This window comes from Trichechus manatus, unplaced genomic scaffold, assembly GCF_000243295.1.
Source record: "Trichechus manatus latirostris isolate Lorelei unplaced genomic scaffold, TriManLat1.0 scaffold00001, whole genome shotgun sequence".
Classification (NCBI taxonomy): domain Eukaryota; kingdom Metazoa; phylum Chordata; class Mammalia; order Sirenia; family Trichechidae; genus Trichechus; species Trichechus manatus.
The window spans coordinates 26079598-26090994 of NW_004443937.1; the positions used below are offsets into that span (position 1 = coordinate 26079598).

General features: G+C 43.3%; 1 protein-coding gene across 10 annotated transcripts in view; it reads right to left on the reverse strand.

Annotated features, from left to right (window-relative positions):
* SETD2 (SET domain containing 2, histone lysine methyltransferase) overlaps positions 1-10103 on the reverse strand; it is a 141756-nt gene extending 131653 nt beyond the window's left edge. For 5 of the 10 annotated variants that reach the window (XR_002823134.1, XR_002823135.1, XR_002823133.1 and 2 more), the window contains exon 1: positions 9921-10098. Coding sequence is in view for 6 of the 10 variants with exons in the window: in XM_023726416.1 (XP_023582184.1) it covers positions 9921-9991 (71 nt within the window). In the remaining 4 variants the exon portion in view is untranslated. Of the gene's footprint in view, positions 1-9920 lie in introns of all 10 variants that reach the window. The other 5 variants (XM_023726410.1, XM_023726414.1, XM_023726403.1 and 2 more) reach the window with 2 other exon arrangements.
* Between the last annotated feature and the right edge of the window lie 1294 nt (positions 10104-11397).

Here is an 11397-nt window from a genome sequence, read left to right on the forward strand (position 1 = left end):
ATGAGAAACTATTTGTTCTGTAAGCCTTCACCTGAAGTACAATAAAATACATTAAAAAAAAAAAAGTTGAAGATTTATAAAAATACACGTTCATACAAGTATTTCTTTAAAAATATGTATGTGAAGACAGTAATGTTGATGAAAATAAAAATGCTTAAGCAATGGGTACGTTTCATAAAAGCATACAGCCAAAAAAATTTTGCAGCAAGCATATATACACAGCTGAAAAACTATTTTTTCACAGCTAGGCTCCATCTTCTACTCCCAGTTACATATCCTCTGACAACTTCATATCTTCTCTAATAAGAAAGAAAGGTACTCAAAGGAAGATGACCATCAAGTATTTCTTGGTAGTCTCACTGTCAGGTACTCAACACATCTGAGCAATATTACAAATTGGGGAAATACTCTTTTTATATTTAACCACCACTGTTCAGTGTGTCCCACACAAACTTCGGCCTCTTCCAGCAGTAACATTACTTCTTACAGAAATTGCTGTTAATCTGCCAAAAAAGACTACATAGGACAAACAGAAATAAACTCTAAACAAAATGGGATTCAAAGTAAACTATAATCAAAATCTTCAAAATACCATCATGAATAACCACGTATAACTTACCCATTTAGAAAGAAACATTTTCCACATAGCCAAAATGTCCTAAGGCCCTTTTAAACTGCTTAACATGACAACTAGACAACTTAAAAAAATAAAGCAACTTAATATAGTATATCCATACTATAGGAATACTGTCCAACTGTTAAAAAGGATGAATACATCTTGCATGCAAATGGAATATGCAGATGACAAGACAAAAAGCAGAATGATATGTGTAGTTGTATAACTCTACTTTTGTAAAAACTAAAGCGAAACGAAAGGAAAGGTCTGGAAAAGTATATACCAAATTATTGATAGTTACCTGTTGGATGTGGGATTTGTCGAGGTGGAAGGGGAAAGAGTCAGTAAGGAAGGATTTTTAATGTTTCCTCTAAATGTCTGTATTAGCTGACCCTTTTGCAATAAGCATTTATTATTTTGATAATTTTAAAAAAACAATTTTAAACACATTACTACAACTTGTTATTGAATTTATACTATCACATTTATGGTTAGTACATACAGACAATAGAAAAGTACATCCAAAACGTGAGTTTAAAGTTATCCTCAGAGATTAAGGAAGAAAAGAAAACTAAGACATGATAATGAAACGCAATGTCTGACCCTAGGAAAAAAGGGCAGTATTGGGAAAAGTGGCAAAATTTAAATATAAACTGTGTATCAGCTAACAGTATTGTTATAAATGTTAAATTGCCTGAATTTGATTACTGTACCATGGTTATCTAAGAAAATGCACTTGTTCTTGGGTAATGCTATGAAATATTTAAGGGTGAAATGTCATATCTGCAACTTACTCTCAAATGGTTCAGCCAAAAATAAAAGAAAATAGGTATACACTTAAATGCGGAGCCCTGGTGGCACAGGGGTTAAGAGTTCGGCTGCTAACCAAAAGGTTGGCAGTTGAATCTACCAGCTGCTCCCTGGAAACCCTATGGGGCAGTTCTACTCAGTCCTATAGTGTCATTATGAGTTGGAATCAACACCACACAACAACAAATGACTATACTAGCTTCTATGCAAAAATTGATGGTGCTCAGGGAACAAAATGTAATATTAGGGTTAAGAAAAAATATTACAAATATCTGTTAAAGAATAAATCATGATGCATGTTTGTTTAAATTTTTTTAAAGGGAACAGATTATATTAATGGGTCACTACAGTAAAAGTGGCAGAGAAGATTTGGGAGCACCAAGTCCCACGAAGAAAACTGGAAAAGCATAATGACAGATAGATAGATAGACAATCTTATACAAAGCATGACTTCACAATTTGAGATATTTCTTACGAAAACATGACTGTACCAAAAGTTGCTTGATGCCTTTTAAAAGACATAATGTGTCACAATGGAATACTACGCAACAACAAGGAACAAGGATGAATCTGCGAAACATCTCACAACAGGGATGAATCTGGAGGGCACTACGCTGAGCGAAATAAGTCAATCACAAAAGGACAAATATTGTATGAGACCAGTAACATAAAAACTCATGAAAAGGTTTACACACAGAAAGAAACAATATTTGATGGTTACCAGGGAGAGGAGGGGTGGGGAGAGAAAAACACTAACAAGACAATAGATAAGTGGTAACTTTGGCGAAGGGTAAGACAGCACACAGTAATGAGGAAGTCAACACAACATGACCAAGGCAAAGTCATGGAAGCTTCACAGACACATCCACACTCCCTGAGGAACCAAATTACTGGGCTGAGGGCTGGGTACTATGGTCTCGGGACATCTAGCTCAAGTGACATGTTGTTGTTGTTAGGTGCCATCAAGTCGGTTCCGACTCACAGCAACCCTAAGTACAACAGAATGAAACGCTGCCCAGTCCTGCACCATCCTCACAATGGTTATGATGCTTGAGCCCATTGCTGCAGCCATTGTTAATCCATCTAATTGAGGGTCTTCCTCTTTTCGCTGACCCTCTACCAAGCATGATGTCCCTCTCCAGGGACTAGTCTTTCCTGGTAACATGTCCAAAGTATGTGAGACAAAGTCTCCCCATCTTCGCTTCTAATTGGCATGACATAGTTTACAAAGAAAATGTTCTACATCCTACTTTGATGAGTAGTGTCTGGGGTCTTAAAACCTTTTGAGCGGCCATCTAAGATACCCCACTGGTCCCACATCATCTGGAGCAAGGGAGAATGAAGAAAACCAAAGACACAAGAGAAAGATTAGCCCAAAGGACTAATGGACCACAACTATCACAGCCTCCACCAGACTGAGTCCAGCACAACTAGATGGCGCCTGGCTACCACCATCGATTGCTCTGACAGGGACCGCAATAAAGGAACCCGGACAGAGCTGGAGAAAAACGTAGAACAAAAGTCTAACTCACAAAAAAAAGACCAGACTTACTGCTCTGACAGAGACTAAAGAAACTCTGAGAGTATGGCCCCCAGACACCCTTTTAACTCAGTACTGAAGTCACTACTGAGGTTCACCCTTCAGCCGAAGATTAGACAGGCCCATAAAACAAAATGGCAAGGACGAGAATGGGGGGAGGGGGGGAGACAGGAAAGCTGGTAATGGGGAAGCCAAGGTCGAGAAGGGAAGAGTACTGACATGTCAACGAGGTTGGCAACCAATGTCACAAAACAGTATGTATATCGTTTAATGAGAAACTACTTTGCTCTGTAAGCCTTCATCTAAAGTACAATAAATATATACATATAATAAAAAAAAATAATAAAAGACATAGTGTGTCAGTAAAACGAGAACTGTGTACCTGAAATCTAGAAAAGACAAGAGAAAAGAGACATGAATTATGAAGTATACCCAATCATGAGCACTGGGATAGTTCATCAGGCTTCCTATGCTCACCAGGAGACTCTATGAATACTAATTTGGTCTCTCTTGTACCTCAGTAGCCCAAAGAGGGTACTCTGGCCTATGGAACCATATCTCAATCACTACAAAGCTATCTCTCTCATAAAATAACAAAAAGTCTGATTCATGACTGGTTACAAAGCTACTAAAGGTCCAGACCATATATGGAATCTGGAGGCATTATGATATTTTTTCTCAGATGGCTTCCTATGGCATATTTATCCCTATTCTAGGGAGAATTATGAAAGTGTGACTATCCTCACTGCTTTATATTTTACTTGAACATGGTGAAATATTCTTTCCCAGCTAATAAACTTTATTTTTGCCAAATTCACCATGTTTGCACATCACTGTGCCTTGTGAGTACCATTCTTTTTAGCTGTATCTTTCCATCCAAAACTAATAATAAAAGAGCTAATACTGTCCTAATTCTTAAATCCTCATAAAACCCTCTGCAGAAAATACTATGCCCTCCATTTATAGATTACAAAGGAAACCAAGTATATTGAATAACAACAACAACAAAAAAGTATGTAATATAATAATACACGTGTTGCTTCATGATCTAGTGGTGGGCCTCATATCTACTATAATTTCAATGTAATGATGAACATAAACACTATTTTGAGATATCTACAACAATCATAATGGATTATAAAAATATCTGTGATTTCTACTGGTGATAAAATCACAGGTACTGCTAATAGCATAGTTTGTGGTTTACATTAGTAATTGAAAGAAATGCTAATTTCCAGTTACAGGTTATTGAAGATAAAGAGGTAACATTCCCCATAAGTTCACAGATGTCATCCATATTAAGAACCCTACCCATTAAACTTGTTGCCACTGAGTTGATTCCGACTCAAAGCAACCCTACTGGACAGAGTAGAACTGCCCCACAGGGTTTCCAAGGCTGTAATTTTTATGGAAGCAGATGGCCACATCTTTCTCCCATAAAGCAGCAGGAGGGTTCAAACTGCTGACCTTTCAGTTAGCAGCCAAGCACTTAACCACTGCACCACCAGGGCTCCTAAGAACCCTATACTGCACACTAAAACAATCCTCTTAACACCGGGATTTAAAATGATCAATCCTTAGTCCTTCCCTCTTTCTACACTGGATGCCCTTGGTGATCTCATTCAGTCTCATGGCTTTGAATACTACCTAGGTTAATGAGTACACAATTTATATCCAATGCAGACACTTCCCCTGAACTCCAGACTTGTATATCAATTCAACTTGAATGTCTAACAGGCATCTCAAACTTACTAAGTCTCCCTGAGACCAGAACTAGATGAAGCCCGGATACTGCCATTGACCATTCTGAGCAGGGTCACAATAGTCGATCCCAGATAGAATGAGAGAAAAATATGGTACAGAATTGAAATTCTTTTTCCTTTTTTTTTTTCTAAAAAAAAAAAGGCCAGACAAACTGGAACAGTAGAAAATAGAGCATCCCCTGAGACCATCGCCAAGACACTCTTTAAACCTAGAAGCGAGCCTATCCCCTGAGATCACCTTTTAGCAAAATAGCAGAGTGGCACGCAAAACAAAGGATATTACCCATAAGATCAGTGCTCTACTTAAAAACCATCAGTATGAGACCAAAAGGTCAACAATTTCTCAAAAGCAAAGATGAGAAGATAAGGGGGCAGGGAAACTAGAGTACTGGAAAGGGAACAAACAGAACACAGTTAAAGAGAATGTTGACACATTGTGATAAATGTAACTAATGTCACTGAATAATTTGTATGCAAATTTTCAGATGGGGACCTAACTTGTGTAAACTTTCACCAAAAACTCAGTATTTTTTTTTAAAAATGGGCAAAGTACCTCAACAGACATTTCACCAAAGAGGATATTCAAATGGCCAACGAGCACATGTCATTAGCCATTAAGGAGATGCAAATCAAAACCACAATGATATACTGCCTCACCCCCATGAATGGCAATGATCAAAAAAACAGAAAACAGGTGTTAGTGAAGTTGTGGAGAAACTGGAAATCCTCACTCATCACTAGTAGGAATGTAAAATGGTACAGCCACTGTGGAAAAAAGTTTGGTGGTTCCTCAAAAAGTTGAACACAGAACTACCATATGACCCAGCAATCCCAATCCTAGGTATATATCAAGAAGTGAGAGCAGGAACGCAAACAGAAACCTGTATATCAATGTTCATCGCAGCACTTTTCACAATAGCCAAAAGGTGGAAACAACTGAAATGTCCATCAACAGATGAATGGACAAACAAAATGTGGTACATACACCCAATGGGATATTACTAAGCCATAAAGAGAAATGAAGTCTTGATGCATGCCACTACATGGATAAACCTTGAAAACATTATGCTGAGCAAAATAAGTCAGTTGCAACAGGGCAAATACCATATGATCTTACTTATATGAAATAAGCAAATATGTAGAAACCAAATATGCACCCCCTACCAAGGGGTAGGAGGACAACGGTTGTGGAAGGTTTTGCTTAGGGGATAGTGAGTTTATGTTAATAGTGGTGGAATGATTTAGAAAAGGGTATTGAGAATGGCTGCAGAAGTTGAAGGATGTAATCAATGTCACTGAATTACACGTGTAGAAACTGAATTGGCAAATGTGTATATTTTCACAATTAAAAAAACAAACACATACACACACACACACACACACACAACTTACTAAATCTAAAACTGAACTCCTATCCCCTAAACTTGTTCTTCCCAGCCATCCCCATCTCTGTCGATGGCAACTCCAATCTTTCCACCAAAAACCTTGGAATCATCCTTGACTCTTCTCTCACACCACACAACAAATCATATTGATTTGATCTTCAAAATATATCCAGAATCCAATTATTTCTTACCACCTCCTCTGTCACCACACTGGTACAAGTTACTAGCACCTCTCTCCTGGATTACTAGCCTCCTCAGACGTCTCCGTTTCCACTGTTGTTCTCCTCTGCAATCAGAATGATCCTTCTGAAGCTGAAAGCAGATCACTTAGGTCACTCCCCTACTCAAAACTCCTGGCATAGTCCTAACAATAGCTCTGCAAAATCTGTCCCCCCACCCCCTGACCATTACCCCTCTGACTCAATTTTCTATTACTCTTTCTATTCTAGCCATACTGGGGAAAACCCACAGGTTTGCCTAAGGGCCTTGGTACTAGCTGTTCCTTCTGCTTGGAAATTTTTCCCCTAGATAACTCTCTCCCCTATAAGACTGCATAAACATCACCCTCTCAAGGAGGCTCATCCGGTCTACCCCACCTTATTAAACTGCAACCCCTCCCCCAGCAATTCGGGATCCCCCTTACTCTGCTCCATTTTCCATAGCACTTACCTTTGAACATTCTATAGAAATTATTGTTTATCACCCCTCACTAGGACATAAGCTCCACAAGGGCTAAATTTTTGTGTGTGTATGGTATACCCAATCATCCCTAATGTGCCTCTGTTTGGTACACAACAGACATGCATATGTTCAAAAAACAGTACCTCTATCACTGCAATGTACTTGCCTGTTTCCCTCATTAGCAGAGTTCCTTGAAGACTCTGACTGCATCTAATTGGCAGTGTCCTCAACACCTGGCCCTAGGTCTGACTGATCACCAAAATCAAACCCAATGCTGTTGTCAAGTAGATTCCAACTCATAGCAACCCTATAAGAACTGCCCCATAGGGTTTCCAAGGCTGTAAATCTTTACAGAAGCAAACTGCCACATCTTTATCCCACAGTGTGCTGGTGGGTTCAAATCACTGACTTTTCGGTTAGCAACTGAGCCCTTTAACCACTGCACCATCAAGGCTCCTTGTCTGATAGCGGGCACCTAATGCACAGAGACTCAGCTGATTACAGTCATTTTCACCTGAAACACAATTGCCTGCCTATGCTACAGAAAAAAAAAATCAGGTCTTACAGCTGTGTCTGATTAAAGAGTGAGTACAACACAAATACAGAACCTTGACCCCCAACTGTTACTTCACTCAAAATAAATTTACATTTTGTGCCTCAATTTCTTCATATGTCTAAGAACCAGTTAAAACCATCTAAAGTTTAAAAAGGGCACTTGGTCACTCCCTCCCTCTGCCATGACACCCTATCAAGCCTACCTTATCTTTTCATGCTTGACTTAAGTCCTACCTCGTAAGTTTTTCCCTGATGATCCCAGATAGAAAGACTTATCACATGCCACCCTCTGTGCCAAGTGCTTTTCATGCATTATCTCATTTAATCCTTCCCAAAGTCCTATGAAGGGTGCTACCATTACGATGTCTACCTCAAAGATGAGAAGACCCAAGCTCAGAGATATGACGTTATTTGCTCAAGTGTTCAAATCTAGGTATGTCTGACTCTGAAACCCAAGTTCTTAACCCTAAACTATACTGCCTCTCTCTCCAGAGCAGTATAAACACTACTACTAACTTAGCTTACATACTGCCTCGTCGGGTTAGCTGTCACTTCACTTTTCCAGGCTTCAGTTTCCTCATCTGTGAAACAGCTGATATTATCCAGGATGCCTACAAAAATTCCTTCCAGTTTTTACAGCATTATGGCAGAAAATGTTTTATAATTCTTTATATATGACATGCAAATTAATACATGGGAAAAATATATATATATACTGGAACTTACTTAGTCACTGTTAGCAATCCGAAGCAGTACAGAGACAAAAGCAGTAAAAATAAAAAATCCAAGACCTTGTGTAAAGCAATAAAACATTCTTGATTCCTTCCCTAGTTGTGTCCACCAAAGATGCACTTCTGAGTCCATTTTCCCACATATTATGAAAAATTAAGGGTTGCCCCCCAAGAAGTGTAAGCATGCGATACTTAAAGCTTCTGCACCTCATGAATAAACTGGCAAAATGAATTGAATATAAGGCACTTGGTCCATTCAGGAGCTAGTGTTACTTTGTACACGATAAGTACTCAGTGTTTATTGAATCATGATACAAAATTTCTTTTGTTGTTGTTGTTGAGGTTTTCCAGTCTCAAACCAAAACCTGTAAAATATGAGTTTGTAATTGATTGTGCAGTAAATCAAAATAATCTAACTGAAGTAAGTTTAACTACCTTAGGCAAGAAACTATGAAAGGGTAAAGCCATGCTAAGTCAACTATTGCAAGTAAGAGCTGGGTTTTCTTTTAGATAGAATGATTATTTTTGTGTGTGCAAAGATCAACACCCCAACCCCAACAGAATCCTTTTGTGTTGCAATCAAACTTAAAAACCATCAAATAAAACCCAGACATTTCTGGACCAAGGTGAAAAGATTTGGCAAGGAGCAAGGGGTTCAAAACTTTAGTCATATCTAAAATGTGTCAAAAGAGCAAAGCTCTTGGAATCATTCTGGTCATCAAGTGACAGTTTCATTTGAATCCTCTGTCAACAGTTAAGTTTGATACGAATCCTATATGCCTAGGTCTAGACTTCAACACCAGCACATGGAGTTTAAGAATGGCTTTCTAAAACAATGGTCTTGGGAGGGCGTAAGGTAAGAAGTGACTCCAGGCTCCGGAGTGCAAACTCCTGAGCTATGCAGTACAGTAGCAGACACAGCACTCAACAAAAATGTAGAAATAACCTGGACTGGAAAAACAGTACCGGGAAAAACTATTATTTCAGTTTTCTAAAACACTGTCTCCTTAGAGAATCCTCAAACGATTCTTGGTTTTTAACTAAGTCTTCACAAGGGTAGAAAGTCATCCGTTTAAGGGTAAAAGGTTCCTGTTACCAAGGAAGCAGAGTGTCCGAAAGTGTACATGCAAATCCCATGTCTGGAGGAGAATGTATGTCCCTCTGAAGGCTTTCGTTTTCGAGTGGAGAAACAAACCTGGTGTCACCTCAACATCAGAGCCACACGAACCTCGCCACCATTACAAAACCGAAGTGCCAAAGGTGCAGAATCTGAAGCTGGAAGCACTAATAGGCTCGGATCGAGTTCCCAGGAGGAAAAATCAACCCCGAGAGCAGAGCGCGGGTCCCTCCGCGGCCCAGAGCCAGGCGACGCGCGGGAGGCCCTTCCGGTACCAGCTGCCGCCGCTGGGCGCCCAAGCGACGGGCCGGGTTTCCACCCGAGCCCGGGGATTCGCGGCCTACCGTCGCCGGCCCCATCTCGCCGGACCCGGCGCCGGTAGCTCCTCTGACACAGCCCCTTTGCCCGCAGCGGGGCCTGGGCGGACCGTGGAGGTAGCTGACCCTCGGGCTGGCCAGGTCGGTGCGAACGCGGCGGCGGCAACGGAGGCCGTGGCTGCCCCTCCCCCACCCGCCCGGCCCAACCGCCGCTGCGACGCGAGCAGCGGCGCCAATGCTGGGCCCAACCGCCGGCGGGCCGGAGCAAGGCAGCCGGAGGCGACGGCGCGGGCCTGCTCCCCCGCCAGCCGCACGAGGCCGCCCCCGGCCTGTTACTCCTCGCGCCGCCCTCGGCCGGGGCTGCTGTGGCCGAAGGCAGCGGGAGGCCACGGAGCTGATACTTACTCAGGGGTCGGGTGCTCGGGGTCATAGAAATCCCCCATCTTCGGAGGCGTCTGCGACGGCAGCTGCTTCATCAGAAGCGACTGCAGGCGGCGACGCGAGCCCCCTCCCCGCGGCAGGGCGACGCGGGGAAGGGGAGGGGAGGAGGCCGCTGGTCCGACCGCGGCGGCGGCGGCAGGGGCTACCCGCGTCGCCGCTAGCTTGCTTGCTCCCTCCCTCCGGCGCCCGCCCGCCTCTCTCTCCCTAACACAAGGAGCGACGCTCACCCCGCCCGCCCGAGGGCCGCCCAGGCCCGGCCCCTTAAAGAGACAAGCACAGTCCACCAGCCCGCCGCCAGTCGGCGCGCCCCCACCTGCAAGCGGAACCCAGGCAGAGGCAGGCGGGCGGGCGGGGCGGGGCGCGGCCAGGCCCGGCCCAGCTTGAGGTTTCCCAGAATATAAACCTGGGTCGGCTCCCGGCGCTCGGGTTGAGTTGTAGTTCTTCTGGGTCCTAGGGGGCGGTACTAAGACCCTGCCCCCCCGGCCTGCTGAGGCGTCCGAGGGCGGAGGCGTGACTCGGCCCGCCCGCTCTGGGGTTGTTTGCAGGCGACGCCAGGGCAACGGCCCAAGCCCGCCGAGATACTAGCCTTCCTGACCTATAGTCCCGGAGGACCTGCCCGCCCGGAGCCCCGGATTTGCGCGGCGGCTCCGAGGGCCCTCCACCCGGGCCTCCGGCCTCTGAGGTAAAGTGGCCGCCACTCCTCCCGTGCCTCTCACCCCACTTGCCCCTCTCTTAATTTGTCCTCGCACTCTGCCCCTTGCCCCTTCATCTCGCCTCCTCACCAAGTATGAAAACGGAGCTGGGGCCTGGGATTCGCTCTGAGGCTGAGCTCCTGGTGCGCCCCCTACCCGCAGGGCCTTCTGCCCCCACCCAACGCGGCCCTCCACCTCGGGGCTGTATCTCCCCACCCCAAAAAATTGGGAAGGCTACAGCTCCCGTCGTCTGCATGGAGGAAATATCCTGGAAAAAGGTTATTAATTAATCACTTTCCTGCAAAACTGACAAGGTGAGATTAAGCAGGATAACTTGAAAAGGCTGACGATTTTTAGTTCTTTTTGAAAGGAGAAACAGGAGTGCATAAAGCCATTAGCTAAATTTTCATGATATTGAAGAGTTTATGGCAGTTGATCATTTTGAAATTGGGAGTTAATAGGGACAGATTAAATTGTGTCCCCCAAAATATGTGTTGAAATCCTAACGCCTGTGCCTGTAAATATGACTTGTTTGGAAATAGGCGTTTTCTTTTTTTATATTATGAAGTCATACCAGAGTAGGGTGGGTACTAAACCTAATCATTTCTGAGTTGTGAAAAGAGCAGAAGTGACACAGAGTCACAAGGAGGGGGAAGGCAGATTCCATATGAGAAAACCCAAAGATTTCTAGCAGACACGAGAAACTAGGAGACAGGCTCTCGGAAGGAATCAGTATGGCAGAGACCTTG